Source organism: Osmia lignaria, chromosome 4, assembly GCF_051020975.1.
Source record: "Osmia lignaria lignaria isolate PbOS001 chromosome 4, iyOsmLign1, whole genome shotgun sequence".
Lineage (NCBI taxonomy): Eukaryota > Metazoa > Arthropoda > Insecta > Hymenoptera > Megachilidae > Osmia > Osmia lignaria.
In genome coordinates, this window is record NC_135035.1 from 5,937,736 (window position 1) to 5,958,594 (window position 20,859).

General features: G+C 45.3%; 1 protein-coding gene and 1 long non-coding RNA gene across 2 annotated transcripts in view; one reads left to right on the forward strand and one right to left on the reverse strand.

The window, feature by feature from the left end:
• LOC117603346 (uncharacterized) overlaps nucleotides 1–20,859 on the forward strand; it is a 102,640-nt gene that overhangs the window by 30,626 nt on the left and 51,155 nt on the right. The window contains exon 4 of the long non-coding RNA XR_004581207.2: nucleotides 18,537–18,651. This is a non-coding gene — a long non-coding RNA (uncharacterized LOC117603346). The remainder of the gene's footprint in view (nucleotides 1–18,536; nucleotides 18,652–20,859) is intronic.
• On the reverse strand, nucleotides 52–13,439 carry LOC117603336 (uncharacterized). The gene is made up of 10 exons (XM_034322360.2): nucleotides 12,877–13,439; nucleotides 9,385–10,988; nucleotides 9,032–9,218; nucleotides 5,127–5,299; nucleotides 4,875–4,937; nucleotides 4,195–4,322; nucleotides 3,767–4,132; nucleotides 2,855–3,198; nucleotides 1,885–2,172; nucleotides 52–1,819 (listed from the first exon to the last, which is right to left on the reverse strand). The coding sequence occupies exons 2-10, from the start codon at nucleotides 10,978–10,980 to the stop codon at nucleotides 1,377–1,379; spliced, it is 3,588 nt and encodes a 1,195-aa protein (XP_034178251.1). The 5' UTR covers nucleotides 10,981–10,988; nucleotides 12,877–13,439; the 3' UTR covers nucleotides 52–1,376.

A 20,859-nucleotide genomic window follows, 5' to 3' on the forward strand; every position in this document is an offset into this window, starting at 1 on the left:
ATTGTTTGAAACGAATCACGCGTGATTTCTTTACAAAACAAAGCTTTATTCTTAATAATTGTCAGTTACATCGTTCGACAATGTATCGGACTTAGCTACGTATCGCTGTTAAGGTACACTTTTATCGAGTAAACAACGTTAAACTACTCTCCTAAGCTGGCCTTGCCTCTTTCACTCTCGAATCATGGTTATAAAATATGCATCTGCTTCGCGTGTTCTATAATGAACGGCTCTAGTCGACGGTAGTGTAGAAAATCTGTCACGTTAATTCGGTAAAAATCGCTTCTTTCTCTACATTGTTCTTGGTCCACCTGGATTGTATATTGTTCTTGTAATTCACGTCTCTAGAACGCAAAGTAACTAACACAGATCACCGATACGATTCCTTCGAAGCGATAAACATCGACAAGCACGAATAACGACAATTTCTTTGCAAACATTGTAAAATCGCGTCAGACTTCGTGTTCGGATGCTCGAAGATATTTCGTTCGATTTATTGGAAGATAAATTGTTGGTTTAAAAGGCAGTGAATAGAATTTGATGAACTAATGGTGCGCGAATCGGAACGTATCGTTGAACGATAAATATTTTTGCAACGATTAGCGTGTAAGTGCGAAAATCGGTTGACACCTAGCAAGATATTGGCAAGAGTAAAGCACACACGTTTGTACATGGACGTTTCTAACGAGTCGCCAAGGAAAAGGTATCCATTGAAAAATAGAACATTGTTTGCAAAAAACCTTTGGAAAAATCTATCTGTTTCTTTCAATGATTATTTTATTTCATAGATACCTTTTCCATGACTTGTCACCTATGAAACTAGTTATCTCTTTCTCTATGTACGATTTCCATTCGACATACATTAAAGATTAACGTTACGAACAACATCGGGCGACATAGCGTTTAATTAACAAAAATACAGTGCTAAGTAGGATTATCTCGGAAATACTCTCGCGTAATCCTTTATCAGACTTCTGTTAACGCGACATAATCTCGTTCGCTTAATGCTCTAACGATTAAAGGTTTACGTCTTAAGCTATCGTACCACAAATCACAACGCTTATACTCTATTATAAACATGGTAATTATAAGATTTCTATTCTTATCACCATCTTTATATTCTACACGATCCCCTATCTAACTCGCGGCAGTTCAATTGCGATGAACTTGGAAGGATATCTCCAACGTGTACAACGAAAGGCTAAGCGGAGACGATCCTTTCACTGATCCTTGAAAAATAAATTCTACCGAGCCTGGATCGTTGGATAAACCACCTTTCCGTCTACTTCTTTTCTCTCTACCTTCATTCAGACTATAAGTATCCTCAGGCTTCGTACAATCCTCCTCGTACAATCTTATTTCTCATTGAAATCTAATCACACGTTCACCGGTCGTACGTTATCGTCCGATTGTTGTTGTTCTCCGCTTTGCCAGCCCGAGTCCAACGTCGTCGAGTCGCTCAGACAACATTGAGGTGTTTCCTCTTCCTGACTGCTCCTGTAGTCCCTGTAATCCCTCTCTCTTCCTCTCTCACCTTCCTCCTCTCTGAAGTATCCCGAAGTCGCTGGACCTTCTTGGAGCTGTTCGTCGTCCTTCGACGCGTAATAAGAGTATCTGCCTTGTTGAATCACCTCGTACTGGGCGTCAGGAGCTAGAAACGGTCCTCTCGCACTTCTCGGTTCGTCGTTGTTCGCGTAATTGTCCGACGGTATGTCGCCGCTGTCCGACGGAAGAGGAAGAGGCATCCTGGACCTCTTCGAGAGTTGTCGTTTACCTAAACGAGCTGCCAGGTAATCAACGCCCTCCGAATGTTCCGCGCCTGAAGAAATTGAATTGAAACGATCGTTTATTTCTGCCGAGCCCTTTGTAGTTGAAAGGGTGTACCTTCTTTGTCCACGGCCAGGTCGTAGAAACTGCTCTCTGGACCGCAACAGGAAGACACGTCGCCGAAATAGAGTTCGCTTTCCGACTGTTTGGGACCAGGATTCGCTTCCTGTTGGAAGGCACTGTTTTCAACACCCTTTAAAGGCTTCCTGGTTCTTCTCCCCTTCATCGTACCCTCGTTCCCTCCCTCTGGGTCGGTGCTGTTCGATATTTCCTCGGCATTCTCGTAGTTATCGGAAGGACGTTTCACGGATCTTGATCTGTGATCCGCAGCGACGGTGTTCAGACCTTCGATTCGAGCAGGATGTTATTTTAGTAAATTTTAGTCGGTACGAGGGTAGCTTTCGTGACGTTTGTTTAGAAAAGACCCTTGATTTTTAGGCGGTGCGTAGCGTCAAAGAGATCATCGGCAGTCGTGTCGTTGGTGTATGTCCAGTGTTACAGGTTGCGTTTTACCTTCTTATACAGGGCGTTTGACAACAGGTGGGAGATTTTTTAAAGGGTGGTTCTAGGGATCAAAATAAGATAAAAATTCGAGTAAAAAGCCCCTAAAACCTGTAATCTGCCCAGCACCGACGACTGAACGTCAGGTCAGCAGGGGTGGCAACAGTTATAACCAACAATCATCGAATAGTAGAAACTTATCTCGTGTTATTCTGTTTCTCGGTACTGCAGTGACGTTCAGTCGTCGGTGCTGGGCAGATTACAGGTTTTAGGGGCTTTTTATTCGAATTTTTAAACGTTAATTACTGGAAAACAAAGCCGCAAACGCTATTTCGTCTTATTTTAATCCCTAGAATCACCCCTTAAAAAAGAACACCCTGTGTATGTATCAATGTTTACCCTGTTTCCGTTCAGTAAACAATAATTTGAAACATACACTGTTGTTTCGCACGAAACAAATATTCCGCGATTCTGATCGCACATTTCTAGCGATAGTAAATATTTGAACGCTGATCTAGATCCTTACCCTCGTTGTTTTCGAAATTCTCGATCCGTTTGGTGATCCTTGGCCTCTGTTCAGTCACTTGTGGCCTCCTAGCTGGACTGTTGGGATCGCTGTAAGGTGGCGGAGGGCCCCACATAGGAACAGGAGCCTCTAGAACGCTGTAAGAAGCTGTGCTGGGGGTGTACGGTCCGTTTTGTGCGTTCAAAACCGAATAAGGGCCACTGGATTGGGAATTAAGGACGCTGTAAGGGCCGTTGGTATTTTCTACGTTGGCTTCCGTCTGCCTGGCCTGCGTGTGAAAACCGTAATTTGAATCAGGACTCGGTGCTGGTCCTCTGGACCTGGACCATGGAAGTCTCCATCTTCTGCAACATCAAAGAGAAACGTATTCATTGAATCTGTCAACGGCATAAAAGAAAGTTTTCGAAAAGGTGAAGCAGAACTTATCGTAACCTTTCACGAAAGTAATCGAGAGACACGATCGTTGCTTTTTGCGAACGCTCGAAAGAATGGATCGTTCGTCATAGTGAATTTCAGAGACGAAGAAATCTCTGTTTCTAAATGTCAGAAGCAGAATCCTGGCTTAATTAATGCCATACATTAGCGGATTACAGGAATACAATACACATGTTACCGAAGGCTGGGATCATTGGCTTGTTTACGAGTTTATTGCACCTCGTATCCGATATTCGTGACATTCGCGAATGAAGTCTATTGAATATGTATCGTTACGCTCCACGGCGAACGTACACGCCGCATTTGAATTGCATCAATAATTTCTCAATGAAGCCAGCTCGCGGGAAGCGGCGTTCTGTCGTTGAAAATTTAATCACGCGATAACGGTGACGGTAACGTGTTCGTGTTATACAACGTTCGAGGAAGCATTACCGATGTTCGTCGATTATGTGTCCGATCGAAACGAAACTCGCGTACCTGGACGGTGCCAAATCAGGATTCGGCGTGTACAGATTTCCGGGTGTCTGGGCCCACCATGGGCCAGCGCCACCGCAGTCGTTGCAGCAGCCACAGGAACCAGTCGCTGGTCCCACGGTGCCTCCTTGACCGTACAGAGATCTGCATCTGAGCTCCAGCTGCTCCCAGTACATCTTCTTCTTCTCGTGACTCAGTAACTGGTACACCAGCATGCACGAGAATATGCATGCCAAGATTCCAGCGACGGAAACGCCGAACAGTGCTCTCAAGCAGGCGTGCAAGGCACCGTGAACCGCTTCGCAATGAGGAGTGCCTTCGAAGAGGACCCCGGGGTCTCCTTCCGGTGCCCCGTAACACGTGCACGACCTAATTCAATAATTATTAGTAATTTGATTATCTAAGATTTGGTGAAAATATGAAATACACACCTCGCCTTCACGGTGTAAACGCACTTCCGAAGACCTTGCAGTCGAGACATGTGTATCACTGTTGTGGTTACTGTGACGAGCACGCATACCAACGCGCACACCACACCGACGGATCCACACACCTTCATCTATCAAAAATTACGAAATTATCTTAACAAGAAAATTGTTGACGAGCTACAGTAGAACCTCGATTATCCGAACGTGGATGACAGTCCTGAGATGGTACCCCAGTGAAATTATTAACTTTGAAAAAATATGCAATTTGGCAGCACTAAAAAATTGGGAAAATAAAAATGAGTAAACAATATTTAAAATTAAAAAATTAACATTTTTCGTACGTAATGTGTTTCTAATATCCAGTGGCTTATTAAAGGGTTTTTCGTGTTTGTGTAGAAATAGAGCCATAATTTTAAGGTTTTTACATTGTGTAACTTTTAATCAATAATTCTCCACTATTAATATACAAAAAAATACTCCAAGCATCAATACATCATAAAAAAGTAACAAAAATTCTGTTTAACTCGGTTTTCATTTAAGAATTAATCATTTTTATGTAAAATCGTCAATTTATGCGAGTGGCTCTAATAATTTGATCACCTGATTATCCGAACATTCTAAACAGAATTTTATTTTGGATAATCGAGGTTCTACTGTATTTGAGATAATCGTAACGCACTTACCAGAAGTCCATATCTGTGCTTCCGCCTGGCGAGCAGCATCGTGAACAGACCCATTAGAATTAACTGAAAAATACGTTAGAAATCCATGGAGTTATTTATTTGATAATTCGTTAACCCTTACGTGGGTGCAGGACAGCTGAATGCTCAATCGGCCGCAGGAGGATTAACCATAAGGTCAGGATGAAATTTAGTGGTGCGTTGCATGCACGTTGAAGCGAGGTCGATCGATAGATTCCGATCTCAGTCTCTTACCATTATGCCAGGAATGTAAGATGGTACAGTCTCAAAGAGAGCTAGACTAGCCGTGTGGGCTGAAAGGACCGCGTGTACCGCCAAAAAGAGACTGCCAACCGCGGCGCTCAAGCCGCCACAAAGGCAACAAAGGACAACGTACTTCTTGCAGCAACCACCTTCACCGGTATGGCCTGTAAAATTCAAATCGGTCATTTACAGTAATCCTACGATAGCGAGGAATTAAAATAGAGAAAGGAGTACTGAATGGAATAGTTTTGGGATATCTAACTTCTAAAATCTCTACGTTGTATCGTTTCAAAGGATCTCTAAGAAACACGAAATAGCTGGAAGGATATTTTTCGGCGGCCAAACGGAATCTTTTGTAAACGATTATCGACCCTTTTCAGAAAAAAGGTCCTGCACGACTTAGATTTCTCCTTTCACGTTGCGTGAGAACCCAACAACGGTAGGCCCTGATCTAACCAGAATGAGAAAGGTGCTTTCAGCGAAATTCTTCGAATCTTCCTAGATCGGTGATTACCTCTTACATCACCTTATTTTTCTTTGTTAACCACCTCTCTTGTCAATTGGTTACAAGAGCAAAGAATTAACCATTGTTTGACGATGCTTAGATATGTTGGACCTTTTTTTTTTCTCCTTCTTTCAAGTCGTGCTGAATTGCAATTCAACGAGAAGATACCGCGTTGAAACGCGTCGTTGAAATTGCCTCTACGGCATGTAAGCATCGTAGAAAGCGTTATTTTTCTTTGGTGGGACGTAACAGAGGTATTCCATTTTCAATCATCCGGGCTCTTCAACTTTTGTTGTCAAAGCTCGCAATCGAGCCGACTACGCTCTATTGAAAATTCCTTCGATGAATGTTGAGCGGTGCAAGCGTCGATGCTATGTCTCTTCAAAGACAATAGCAGATTCTCTCTTTCCCTCCTGAAGAGAAAACGAGACTCGACAGAGCTGAACTTTTTAATCAGGTTTCCCATTAATAAAGGAGGGTACTGTGCCTTTCTATAGCACAGCCAACGTACGAGTGGAGAGATCATCTTCTGTAATTAAAAATCTAATTATTTTTCTGCCGACCAGTAAAATCCACGAAGATTATGCGACCAACGTTCCATTGAAAGATTCTATTGAACCAGAATTTATATTTTCTCAGAGCTTCGGTCATTGTTCACCGAATAGACTTCTGTTGAGTGATAAATTTGATGATTCTAAAAAGTCGTCCAGAATTTCAATGAGGCAAAAATCTTTTCCTTCGGTTTACTACGCAACCTTGCTTCGAGCTTTCTCTAGTCTATTGAAACCGGCTTAGAAAACACTTTTATTGAATGCCTTCGGCTACCTGCCACCTTTGTTACCTTTTTGTGAATGCAAGAGGCCAAGATTTCTGACCAAACTGCACCTGTACTACCTGGACCGGTATAGTTACGATTCGAGGATTTAAACGTCAATGCAATTTTCATTTAGAAAAGTATCCTCGAGTAATCTTACATCTTCTAATTTTACATCTCTGCTTAATCTACACGATCTTCAGCGTCCCAATTCCAATCGAATGCTTGACCTTATTACAGACTCGAAAACTACTTGATTTCCGATGTGTCGAAGTTGAATTTCAAAGATTTTATCGCGCTACCTCCCGGTACACCGTTAAACGCGTGTTTTATTAAGAAGCTCGTCGATATCTATTTATACGGTAACCTTTCGTCATCCACGTGACCTTCCACGGCAATGTAATATATTTTTTTTACTATGTAAAAATAGAACGTTCATGGTGGAAGATAAGTTTCTGAAACATAGTCCTCTACATCGCTTTAACATGTTGAATGTCACAGTGAAATTGGACATTTTTTGTGGAACGTATTAAAACTCTAATTATTAAGAATAGTAATAATTAATTTTCAAATTTCAAATTGCAAGCTTTCTATTTGTCATTTCACATTATTTGTACCATAGCAATATTACTTAAAAAATGTTTTTCTATTGCTTTTCTTTTTTTTAATTATTCAGACGTGTGTAAGTTTTGGGGCCGGTCACCGGTGACCCCCATGGCGTTCAACGCGTTAATGGCTTATTTTACACGAGTGTTCCGTTGAAAAATTCAGGTGTCTAATTTTAGTGAAAGCCCGATTGGAAATATTTCGTATTTTCGTATCGCGATTGACCCTGTTCGAGGATTAAAATTCATCGTATCAAGGGATAACTTTTCTGCCTCGAATGTGATCGTGAAATGCATGTTTAACGATCGAGGGAATTAATTATCGCATCAGAGGAGACTTAATGGAATAGCTAATAGCAGATTACGCGGTTACGCGGATCAACGGCGGAGGTAGAATGGGGTTGCAGAACCGATTGATAAATTAACAAGAAGGGGTTAATCGGCATACCACAGGGGTGAGGGTAATGCGATCTCGGGAAGTGCGCGTGGTTTGACGGATGCGGCAAGTGGGAATGCGAGTGTGCCGCCATTGTGAACGGATAACCCTGGTTATCCATCTCCATTTCCGTTCCAAGCCGACATCGCACTATCTGGAGCACCGGGTATCCATCCATCTTCTTTCTTCTTTAAGTAACTCAGTCAAACTTATCTGCCTCCACCCTCCGATGATTTCGATCCTTTCTCCAAGTTGGCTCGGCCAACACGTGCCAGTCACGAGCAATGTTTTCTTTCGCACAAACGTTCAATTTTTATCACGTTGTCGTCGCACGATCCTCTCGTGTAAACCTCACGAGGAATTTGAATTTTAAATCGCGTACGGTTGCGTCAACCAGAAAGCAGAGAAATCGAAGATGAAAATCACGGCACGCACTAGTGTCTCCTGTTCGATGGCACATGGACTACGTTTGCGCATCGCCTGTCTTTCCTAGAAGGGTCCACTACTTCTCAAGGTCAACCCTTTACAGTCCACTTTTTCATTGATCGGTTCACGATCGAGTATGATAATCACCAGTTTTACTCATCGTCCTGTGACAAGATCGTTACGAAGATTCTCCCAGATGTTACGAAATCTTCGTGTCCTTCTCGAATCCCAAAATTTCAGGTGCAGCCTGTTTCTTCTTACAGGTTCGAAGACGAACGCGAGTGCACAACAACTGGAGAGACTCTCCACGAGTTCTCTATGTTACCCCGCACGCCGAGGTGTCCCACAGGTGGTGGTGGTGGTGGCGATTCGTAGGCCAGGGGTGGGCCTTTGAAAATCCTTTTGAAAGCACCCCCGAAACGGCATTCTTTCCGACGTTATTCACGCTGCAACGTTCGGATTAACGTGACAGAGGGTAAAAGTAACGTAGCTTGTTGTTCGATTCGCAGAAGGATTCTTCACGACACGATGCTCCTGCTCTCGGTTACTGCGAGCATCGACTGGTCGATATACCCTGACGATTCGAGCGACTCGACGCGGTCGAGGGTTGAAATTCCATCAGGGGTTGCTTCTTCGAGCGAGCAGAATCGGTCAACAGCGCTCGTCGGCGTCGATAACGTGTCTCAGCTATTGATAAGAAGGGTGGTGGATACGTTTCCTTGCTCGTTATTCCGCTGATACTACAGACGTTAGGATGATCCTCGGTTTTGACGACCAAGGATGGAGCTACCGGCTAACTTCCTGTGAATCGAACTCCCGGAAACGCTGTCCGACTGGGTGACATGCTTGTTTTAAGCGGAAGTCGAGCGAGGGTGAGAAGAGTGCTTCGAATGGAAACGATACTGCTTATCCACCATTCAAACTGACAAGCTTACGTGCTGGAAATATTGATTCCCTATTGCGATAGATGTTCTCCTCGAGTAACCAGTTTCTTGGGTAGTCGATGAATAATTATATTTGTTGTTTTTTACACCGCAGTCGTTTATACGCAATTTATATAGAGGGAAATGTTAAAGTAAATGAGAAAAAAAATAGGTGATAAACACTTACACTGGTTGACGGACGTTGTCTCGTATCGCCTGGTCGGTCTAGGGGGTGGCCGGGGAGGAAGCGCAGGGGGTTGATGCGTTCTTGATGTCACTTCAACGCCTCCGTCGCTTTCACCCTCTGGTCCTCTCTTGTTTCCTCCAGTTTGCACCACATGACACTGACATTTACTCTTCGAAGGAGCCGATACCTAAATGTCACAAGCATCATTTCGTAAGAAGCTTCTGGACAAGTCGGGAAAAAGAAAAATCTCGATAAATTGTTGCCGTAGACAGCGAATTTGATATTTAAATTTTGAACCTGAACGAAAGTAGAGATTCAATTATCTCGCATCGTGTTGCAACCTTGGCAAATACCTGTATGGCATCGACGCCGATCAGAGACGTGTTTTTCGTCTCGTTGTTCTGCGGATGCTGATGCCCGTGGCTGTGAATGTGCCCGTGGTGATGATTATGATGCTCCAAACTGGACGGAGCTCTGTCCCTTTGCCGGGCGTCTGGGTGGCTCGCGTGCAACGGATGCACTTGTTGCAAGTGATGATGATGATCGTGGACGTGATCTAAACGGCTATGGGTTCTCGTGTTGGCGTTCGACGAAGAAGACTCGCAGGATATACCCGAACTGACGTGATGATGATTCACGGTAGAGTGTCCGGTTAAGCTACCCGACGAGCTGCCGTGATGATGGCTGGCAAGCGGTGTGGTCGACAGACTGCTGTTGGCGTTTACCACGTGTCGATGAACCGCCGGTGAACCTCCGTGATTTAACATACTCGAATTCGAGGAAGCACCACTCATCGCGCTCGAGGTACCATGATGATCGCTGGAGAAGCCAGAGTTCGAAGGGTAGTGACTGCTCAGGCTGGTATTCCCAGCTAGACGATGATGACTGGTTGGCGATGTCCTGTGACCCATCGTGGTAGACGCAGGGATAGGGTTCGGATGATGATGAGTGCTGGGATTCGCGGTTGCAGTTTGAGTACCATGACCCGAGCTAGAGCCACTCAAAGGAACCGAGCCTCCGTGAACGTGGCCAGCTAGGCTGGGTGGTAGGTTTCCATGATGGTGCCCCGTCATTGCTTGCGGGCCATGGGGGTGATGCACGGTCGTGGGTCCGTGATGATGCGCTACGTTGGTAGTCTTCGTGTTTCCGTGATGATGATGAGTGTGTTGTCGTTGGTGCTGTTGAAAACCCATCAGTCCATCGGCAACGTCTAAATTCGTGCCACCTCGAAAATTGTCGGCGTGTTTGTGAACGTGTGCATGGGCATCGCTGTGGAAATGTCCATGAACGTTTCGTTCCGGTGACGTGGGCTCGTGATGGTGCTGATAGGGATTCAGGACCTGCTGAATGTTCTTCAGCTTATCTTTACCCGAAGCGGCTTGCTTTGGCGATAACCCGGCATGATCATCTAGCTGCTTGTCCAGATCTTTCGCGGACGTCTCGAGCAAGGCCGAGTTAGACTCCAGCAAAGGGCTAGGGCTGGAAGTTAGGCTATGTTGGTTGTCCTGCAAGTTGCCGGATTCCTGAACTCTTCTCGCAGCCTCGAACGCCAAGTTTCGGGAGAGATCCAAGTTTCTCGGGCTACACGAAAGATTGTGACCATGTCTGGACAGAATGGCGGTCTGTCCGTCCAACGATCTCGCGCCAGGCGACAGGGTAGCCTGGTGTTCCATGATATCCACGTTCCTCGTGTTTTCTAAATTGATCTGTTGGCTTTCCTGATGAGATAACGGACTTTCCAGTCTTTTTATCGGTTCGAAAGCGCTCTGAAGCGCCTCCAGACCTCTGGGCAGTTCTTGGCTGTTGGAAATTCTTGTACTTCCCACGCCCCTTTCCCCTCTGTCCCTCTGCGTCCTCATGGAATCCATGCTGCTCATCGCGGAGCATTGACAAGGGTGTTGCGGACTTTCCGGAACATCCAAGTCGCTGGTCAGTTGCGGCTGGGACATTTTAGTACCTGAAAACACGACCACGATACTGTGAACCGAACAAAACCGGCGAACGATTAATTATCTCTGAAAGGATCGTGTAACGGCCTCGTCTATCCGAGAATCTAAGAGACGCGGAGGCGATTCGTTTTCCGCTCGGTCGCCTCGTTGAACATGACGAATCGGCTAGGATTGCGCGAAACAGCGGGAGTCCGCGCAAACGTTTGACGCTCGCGTAAGAAAAATAACAGCAACAATTTTATCGGTACGGGACTTTAGCGCTTTGCGGATGATCCATGGGAAGCTGACGGACGGTCAAGGGACTAACGAATCTCCCAATTACGACGCAACGTGGGGTCCGAGTAATGGGACGATGCTAACCGGAGGATATCGCGTCCGTTCTCGACACGGAAACGCGGAAAAACTTTCCCAGCCTATTACCGCCTTCCGTCGTTAAAACTTTGCCGAATGGCTTTCGACGAACTTGTATATAAATATTCCCGGCGAATATTAGACGAATCTTCTCGAGTTGCGACGAACGGGCTATTCACCGTTCGGCATTGTACTTATTCGAAAGATTTCCACCCTCTAAGTTCTTTCGTACTACCTTGTTAAGAGATTGTTGCGAATCCCGATAATAAGCAGCGCCGTAAACTATTGTTGTAATCTTTTTACCAGTAGCCAGAAAATCGATCGATTTAACCACGCGAAACCCGCCATTATTTCTCATCGCGCTCTTCCAGTTTCCACGTGAAACGTTGTATTATCGCTTCTCTCATTAGCCATTAGCGGTTGACACGAAGCAGGATTATTTAACGACTGGTTTTCAAGAAAATCATCTTAGACTAATGGACCCTTTAGCGTTTTACCTACCGAGTCGATCGCAAAATCGGTCGGTACGTCCTTAAGTTAAGTGAACGCTTTGATACACGGCTACTTGCAACAAATGGCTAACCATTTCGAGGCATTACGGTTGGAAACATTGTAACCAAGTGTGGACTAAGCTTTAAACACATTTGGTATCCGAGCATCTAGTTGCAACGACCAGTTCGAAGTAGTCCTGGTAAGTACAGGACGGTGAGTCTCGGCCACTCGCATTCCTCGTATCTCGTTATACGAGCGCAAACGCTTCGAAGGCCACGGTCAAGTTCGATGCCGATGGCATTGCTCGGACTCGGTTCAGTTTTTCTCTCGTTCGATGATCTCTCGATCGCTGGAAGAATGGGAATACTTCGCGGCACGTGGATTTAATTTCGTTCACGCAGAAAACCGAGGATACGCGCACCACCGTATCCTTCCTCGGGCTCCCATTCCCCTTCCAGACGCTTCTCCGCGATTGTGTCCGGATATTCGCCAAAGATTTTTTGCCCAGTCTGTACAGGCGATCGTAAAATCGATTTAACCAGCAAGGTTATAGACCACAAGATATCGTAGCCATTCGAGAGTACCTATCCGTCTGCCGTGGAGACGTCAAGAGAAACGGAAAGTGAGAAGGATTTCGGTTTTGGGAAAGATCGACGACCGTGGGACGGTAACTTTTATCTGAACGTTTGGCGCTGTTAATTTCTACCATTCAGATAAGCTATCTACGTTGGTCCTTTTGCTACGAATACCGGTTTCCTTCGTCACCGGCAAACGCAACGCCTGTGTCAACAGTTTCCAGAAATTCTGCTATACAGGCCAGAGTTTCGGGGCATCCTGGTTGGAATGTAACGCATCTGGCGATTATTAAAAAGTTCCTGCTCGTTAACGATCCTATACCGTAACGAGGTATGCATCGTGAGAAAAATCTCTCAACCTTTCATACACGTATTAATTTTCTTCTCTTCGCACGCGATAGAACGTTGCGAATCGCGTATCCATCGCGTGTTCGCGTTAAGTTAAGGGAACAGGATAATGTTCTACAGTGTTGCTCACCTGCGCGATCGAATATTCAAGTGCTCCCGTCTGCCGGATCCTCTCAATCACTGTCTCCCGTTGACGCTTCTTCCGCATGCCCGACGATCGGTGCACGGACCTGAACACGAGGGCGAGAGTCTATTTTCGACGCGGTGTCTCTGTTCCTTGGTCTTCCCACTGGAATACCGGGTTACGTCGTTAGGCGTGCGCATTTTCGAATCACGAGCACGCGAGCTGGCGCCAAAAAAGACCCACCACCACCACCACCACAACCACCACCTTACGCACACACGAACACTCGCACTGTACACGAAACGTCTGTCTAAGAGCACGTCGGTTTCAACGCTTCACGGTCGACCACGAATTCTCTTGTTAATTCGATTGCGAGCGTCGTTTTGCGTCGCGTATCGCATCGTACAGGGCACGGCACTGGCACTGGCACAGGACGATCCCACGGGGACGGGTGAAAACGAGCGACGACGAGCTGGGAAGAAAGGAAGCGACGAGGATAGGAGCGGAGCGCAATATCGTGAGAGACTGCTGGTGCCTTCCACCTTCACTGGCAGCCGTTCTGCCTTGGAATGTGCCTTTGCCCCCTCGAGCCCCTCTCCACTGCTGTACCGGGCCTGAAGCCCGACCGAGGGACCCTCAGGGCCCCGACTCTTATTCCCCAGCCCCCGCCATGTCCCGCCATTCGAGGCCCGACCGTCGATTTCGTTCTGGGACCAACGCTGTCAGGCCCACCCACTCTCGTGGCTCTCCATTCCTCTCACCGGGTAGGGTAGATCGTTTGCCGTCGTCAAACGCGATGAAATCAGGGCCGTATCCCTCTCTAAATTCGCAAACTCCTCGTCCATCTCCATATTTTAGTTTCACCTACTAAAACTGTCCTTGGACTTTGTACACTTGGGATGTGCCGTGACCAAGAAACGAATGGACGAGCTTAGGGAATTCTTGTAAAGATAGGTATTTTCTAATCCACTTGGACAAAGGATAGGCTCCCAAAGTGTACAATAGATTAGCAGGTACGAACCTATGGTCGACTCGGTTCATGAGCGTTTAAAGCTGAAGGGTGTAATTTTCTGGGAGGGAACAATGGAGTAACCTATTAACGCAATCGTTTCGTGTAATTGGAGACAATTGGCACGGTCTTGATTGTTCGTTAAACTTACTCGAACAAATGTGTACCCTGTCTAACCGTGATGAAGGGTACTTTCTTATCGAGCGAGATTCTTCGACGGGAACAGAATATAGAACGGTCTCTGACCGATCGATGGTTGGTTTCTCTATTCTCGTTTCGATTTTCTAAGGTTTTATTGCACGCTGTTTTGTCGCGAACAATCGAGGGATATTACGCAAACGCGTTGTCGGGGAATGTTAATTGTTTCATTGTAGCGCGTTTAATGCGATGCGCGAAAGTGTAACGCGATATTGGTTATCAGTGAAGCTTTGAATGAATCATCGAGAAAGGGAACAGCAGCTGCAGCATAAATGGACGGTTACTTTTCACTGCCATTCGACCGCGGCTTGCTCCACATAAATATCCGATGCTAAAAACAATGGGATGGCCAAAGGCGGTGTTTACCGAAATAACATGGACGCGCGAACGTTTATGGGCTCATCCATACAAATGCTCATTGAGCGGTTGTTTTTATATGAAAGATGGACAATGGAGATTATGAATGGCAAAATATTAGAATATTCAGGCTTTCCTGAATACCTATTTCAATATTTTTTTTTTTAATTTTCCCTAATTGTCCAGCAGCCCATGCCTGGGTCTGCTTAGGTCCCTCCATGGTACCCAGGGGATTAAGTTTTAAAAGTTTAAAAAATTATATCAGGTATCGAAAACAATTAATTGCAGGTTTTATAATTTATTCTATGCGACATTCGTTGATTGCAATACAGTCCGTATTCTTTATCTGTATTCTCACAGCGGCGAGGAGGAAGGGAGAAAGAAAGAACTCTTCGGGTACAATGGACAGCGTAATTAAGGGTCAAAAGTTTTTCAGCTTCATTAATTACGCGAACACTTCAAACGGTGCCATTATCATCCCAAGAATGCTGCAAGCAAAAAAAAAAACGGTGCGCTATGCATAATGTAGTTTCGTTTCGCCCTGGCTTCGAGGCCATTTTCTGAATCAGTTCAGGGAAAATAATAATATACAAGTGCCTTAATTGCGACAGGCTCGTAATTATATTAGAAAAGGAGAATCCTTATTTATCCTCAATTCTTAGTTCATCAATTATTTACACGGTGAAATGTGCTAGGTTGATTCAATTAATACGATATCGATCAAGAAGAAACGTACAGGATGTATAGAAGAAAAAAAACGTTGCATTTTTTAAAGAAAAAGTGCAATTCAAGCTGCCGATAATTCGCGGTAGATAATTTGAAATAGGGATATAGTTCACGATATTGCTGCCAGGTGGCGCCACCGACGCCCGCCGATCCGACTAACCGTTTGATTTGACGTTTTCTTCCTGAAAAGTGTTCGTTGACGCCAAGTGGTGCACGTGCCACATTAATTGTAAGTTAATTCGAGTTAATTGATTTGGAAAAGTGGACGGATACGCGTGTTGTGTGGTCAGAAGTTGGTCTCCTCTTTGTAGTGCATCGAAGTTTCATGAATTCCTGCTTGATGATCAACTTGGTGAGTGTAATTTCTTACAAATTATTGTTGCGTATCGAATAATGTAGAAATCTGAAAATGGAGGGAAAGAGTGATAATAATATTCAGCACAATATAACATTTTATTATATGTATGTGTTACGTATGAATGTATTATGATTTACTACTATTGAATTAGTCGATATACAAATGAATGAATATTCGAGGAATAGGGCACATTCTATTATTTAATTCTACGTTGTAGTCAGTATGCAATATGGCGGCTATTAAACCCCACGTCATACTATCTGCAAGTAAATAATCATATTAGTGTTATAAACCACAAATTAATTAAACAATCACTCTTCCAATTATTAATTTACAAAACTATCAATAGTACATTGTTCCAAGGTGATTTCAAACGAAATATTTTCTTTTATTACACAGTTCGACGAATGTATCCTTCTCTGGTACTTAACCGAAGATTCGAGCCGTTTGATTTTATAAACAGTTTACGTTTCCGCGGTGATTCGCGACGGTCGAGGCCAGATCGACCCTGGTTGTATATATTTATAGAGTATACTCGTCGACGGTTCGTCTTTGTTGACGATTTTTTCTATTTTCACTCGTTACGTTCGACGATATCATTGCGCATACCTCGCTCTCCCTTTTCTCATTTCGACAGAGATAGTACACACGCGAACACGTGTCTCTCAGTTCCGTATATTTCTCGCCTCTCCATTTCGAGATTATATTTCGATCTGGCCGAATATTTTAAGAGACAGCTTGAAGGAAACCGAGGCTCTTAATCGACCTATTTTTCCACATTTGTACCCCTGGTGTATTTCTGTGACGTTGATTCTTGGCGCCCTCCTGCGATCGCTCGGTAGGTATACCTGTACTATATTTGTAAAAACATTTCTTCCCGATAGTCTCAACAATTTTTGTTCTATATAGATGCTATTCAAAAAATGGAACGTTTTAGTTGCAAAGTGTTCGAATAATGGATGTTCTAAAATCGTCCAACTTCGATTGCATCGGTGAGGAAAAATAGGGAAAAACGTATTAAGAAAATCGTGATAGACGTTCGATTCGGTGGTATTAATTCTTGAAAAGGAAACCGAGCAAAAGTATCGGTATTTCCCTTGCTATTCCTTCGACCGTGTTCTCGTTCTACTTCTTCAGCTTCTGCAGACCGAAATGTCGAAGAATTATGAGCAAGTTATAGTTTTATCAGAGGGTCGGGGGGTGGGTCAACGATTTCGCTAGGAAGCCGCGAGTCAGGGTTGGCCCGGCCAGCCAGGGCCTCCGTATTCGGACCATTAGTCCAATACGGCAATTCGTCAAATCGGGAGAAATGTAGTATCAATAACGTCCCGCAGCTGCTGCCATCGAAGCATGCATTTTCCTGACGCGCAAATTGCGCGCGCGCAACCTCTCTCTCTCCCGATCTCTGCCTACACAAGCGACAATTGTTTCCGATTTTCCCCGATTTCCCTCCCCTCTAACCCTCCGTCCATCCGTCTGATTGTTTTTGTCCCGTCCCGATGTTTTTCCACTTGTTTTGCCACCGCGTAATCTGCGAATCGATCCTTCGATTGATGCCATTTTCTCGATTTTCATCCATCGTTTGCGACGTTCTTTCAGTACCATGGACTCCAAATTTCCATCGGGTAGTAACGTTATTTCCGTTGAACAGTCGGTACACTGGGGTGGTTAACGATGGACATTGATGATTTTTCAAATTTCATTCGACAACATCGCCCAGTCACCCATCGGAGGCACGCGTTCTCTCGATAAGAGCGATTCGATCGAAACTCGATTGGATGCGGTATTTTTCATCGTTAGCGGCCGGACTAAACACGTGTCTAGACCCGAGCACCACGTGTCGCCGTTAATTTCCTGCGGTCTCCATTCTCGAAAGTCGTGCTCAACGGAAGTTCCACGACCGATGTGTGATGTTTGCGGATAAATCCTCGTGGCCTGGCATCGTTGACCCTCTGCTCGCGCCTTCTCTTTTATCTCCCTTCAACTATCCCGCCGTCACCTTCCGTTGCTCTCCTTTCTATCTCTGTTCATCCCTGCCAGCCGTACGCTCTCTCCCTTCCAGCGGTATCCTCGCTAAATAATAAATACGAGAGGGTTCTCCGGGAATACCCCGAGGGTGCCATTAGCGGGGTACAGGGCTCGGACCAGCGTCTCGCACCATTCGAAACCGTCCTCCGGCACCAACCCCCTCACGGCTTCTTCCACAGAGTCGAAACGCGAGTCTAATACACTTAGAGGAGAGAAAGAGAGAGTCCCGTGTCTATGGATGAAACGGCGAACGCTCCCTCCGATCGCTTTATGGAGGCTGCTCCTTTTCTTTTCGTCTTCTTCGGCTCGCTTGACGAACGAGCTTCGAATAGACGAGCTTCCTAAAGTTTACGGAAAGACCGTGGGGCTAGATCATATTTTCAATGGCATTGATAGCGCCACGTTCGTTTGCATTTACCTCTTCGCTTCTATTCTTCCACTTCTTTCTTCTATTTTGTGTTTCTTTCTTTTTTATTTTCTTCTTTCTTTCGTCGAGTCGATATCGGTTTTTGGTTTCTAATCGAACGGATTCAGCGAAGAAACTCCTGCGATATCGAGCGGAGAACTTTTAATCAGTGGACGACTCGTTTTCTTGATTTTTTTTTTTTTTTATCTTTTCGAAAGGACCAGCTTCGTCCAGAATTCGATGCAAAGAAACATTGAAACGGTACCCGTCCGACTCGGGATATCTGTAGCAGGCTTCCTGTAGATTTAATAGGACGAGCTAGGCGTCTGGAAAACGTTGACCACTCGTTCTAGCCGGTCAAACGGTTAATCGAGGCCATTGCGAGCACAGCGGTTCTCAGCCCTTCCCCTTTTACCCTTCGATTCAACAACTTTCGAACTACGTACTACTTTTGAAACTTCCGCTCGTTCCTCTACGCGCAGATCGTTCCCTCCTCTTATCCGCTCATCTTGATTAGAACGAACTCGACGAAACAGGAAGATTTCTTGTTTCCTAATTTTCTAACGCCCGTTTTCTGCTTCCAGGTGAATTTTCGAATGGACAACTTTGGTCGCAGGATGATGCGGACGTGTGAACAGGATGGAAGGACGCAAAGCAACGCATCAGATCGGAGAACATGCAGCCAGGGCGGCTAGAGGGGTAAGTATCAATAATTGAGCACCATGGGGGTGGCTCCGGTTGGCCATTTAGCGGTCGAACGAAGGGGATGGACCGCGGATACCCATGGTACGGGGATATCGGTGGATGTATCGCACGGCGAGGCCTGCTATCGACATGTCGACGATGCCAGGCCAGGGCTGTATATTCCACGATATAGGAAACTATCCTAGCCGCGATCATGATACGCGAAAATACCATCTGTCATTCGGGGGTGCGTGCCAGATCCCGTCCCAACGTTCCAACCACCACCCACTTTTCTCTCTTTCCACCAGCATTTTCACTCCGTGCCTTTTGCTTTCCCCCAACCTTCGTTCGACCGTTCCTTACCTTTTTTATTTCTCTTGTTCTCAACGTAATACACCTAAGGAAGGACCTTACCCTTAATACAAATAATTTGTTGAAACGAGTAACAAGACGGTAAAGTTAGCGTTAATAAACGTTTTCGCAAGTAGCCCGACCATAAGGGACAGAAACAATTCCGTATCTGGAAACAATTGGCATAAACGGTGCGGTGGCATCGAAACTAGTTGCCACCGACAGTCGCGCGCTCTCGTGAATAATCGTGTCCCGTAGTCGAATTCATTTTCCAATTAAGAGCCACGATTTGCATTCGACTCGTTCCAACGAGGATCGATAGGCCGTCAGTGAATCGAGGTCGTCGACTGGGGATCAGCAGTCGAAAAACGTGGATAAGCGTGACTAACGATTGCTTCGATGTCGCGGTGCAATGTGTCGAACAATGTGTACTCGTCGCAGAACGAACCACCAGAATTATATCCACGAAATCGTGTCTTCTTCTTTTATGATTGTGCATGCACCATTCTTCCGTTCTTCGTTTGTATAAAATCGTATCAGAGCAGCTCTGAAAGGTAGCTACCTCGATATTCATACATCACGGTTGCTCGCCTCCTTGAAAACACCTGAATCTCCATCGATGATGATTGCTGCTTCTTTTGAATAACGATCGATTGATTAGGCTGGGGGGAGTAAAACCAGAATTTTAATAGAGTTCTATTTTTAGAAAAATCGTAAGGTGCGTCGTTTTTGAATGGGCGTAAAGGGATGAAAGTCGATCGGTGAAATTTCTCTGGATGCGTTTACGCGTTTTAACCCCCATTAGTGACCCAACCCCTTGAACATCGAGGGCCAGGACTCGCGACAACTTAATGTTATGTAAAAATATCGAGGGTTTCCGGAGTCCTGGTCGCAGACGCGGACTCCCCGCGTCGTTTCTCCGTGTATATTAATGCCGGGTCGAAAGAAGAGCGAAAACGAGAGCGAGGAAAAGCGCGGCGGACAAAGAGAGGCTGATAGTCGAAGCTCGAGCAGATGCTCACCGTTGGAATATCTAAATAAATCCGCGTGTCGGCCACCCTTAAAATCCTTGAGTCGAATAAGTAATAACGTTCGTCGAGCGTGGTTAGATCCTTCCTTCCTTCCTTCCTTCCTTCCTTCCTTCCTTCCTTCCTCGAGTCCCACCCTTTTCCGTATTCCGCCTTACCCTTGCCTTGCCTGCATAAGCGAGCGCGTCCGATTTCGGGACTTTAATTGGCCCGGGGGAATTCTGCTACGTGGACTTACTTTACGAGAAAACTTTCCAGATATTTCGTGCAGAGACGAGAAAATGCATATTTTTTTTTTTTTATTGTTTTCTTTTCCTGTTTCCCTGTTTTCTTTTTCTCTCTGCTTTTGCCGCGAGTTCGGGAGACCGCGATGAGATATGCTCCTTCTTCGTGGCGAGATTTAATCAGTTTTGCCGTCGGAGTTGCGGTCGATCTAGGCAGATTAAGGAATCGTTGGAAAGAATCGCGAAAGTTTCGACTTTTTTTCCCGTAGTTTCCCAAGGCTTTGAAATTCGGGATCAGTCGCTTAACGATTTTAAAGGAAACCTTCTCGTTTACTTAACACCGGAATCTATTGGCTGGTACAGCACGCTTAGTTGGTGAACAGCAATTAGCCGAAGGTAATCGCCGGGCTTTCGACAGTTTTCGTACATAGATTAGCAGGGGCGTTGTACTCGCGTGCAAACATACGAGAGGAGCGTCGAGTTGATCGCAACGACAGGACGATTTACGAGGTTTCACAGGCCTCGCCTGTCCGCCAGATAGAGCGAATGTGTCAATTACGATAAAGCTCATCGACGATCGATGTATCTGATGAAATTATTTAGACGGCCGCTGTCAAGCA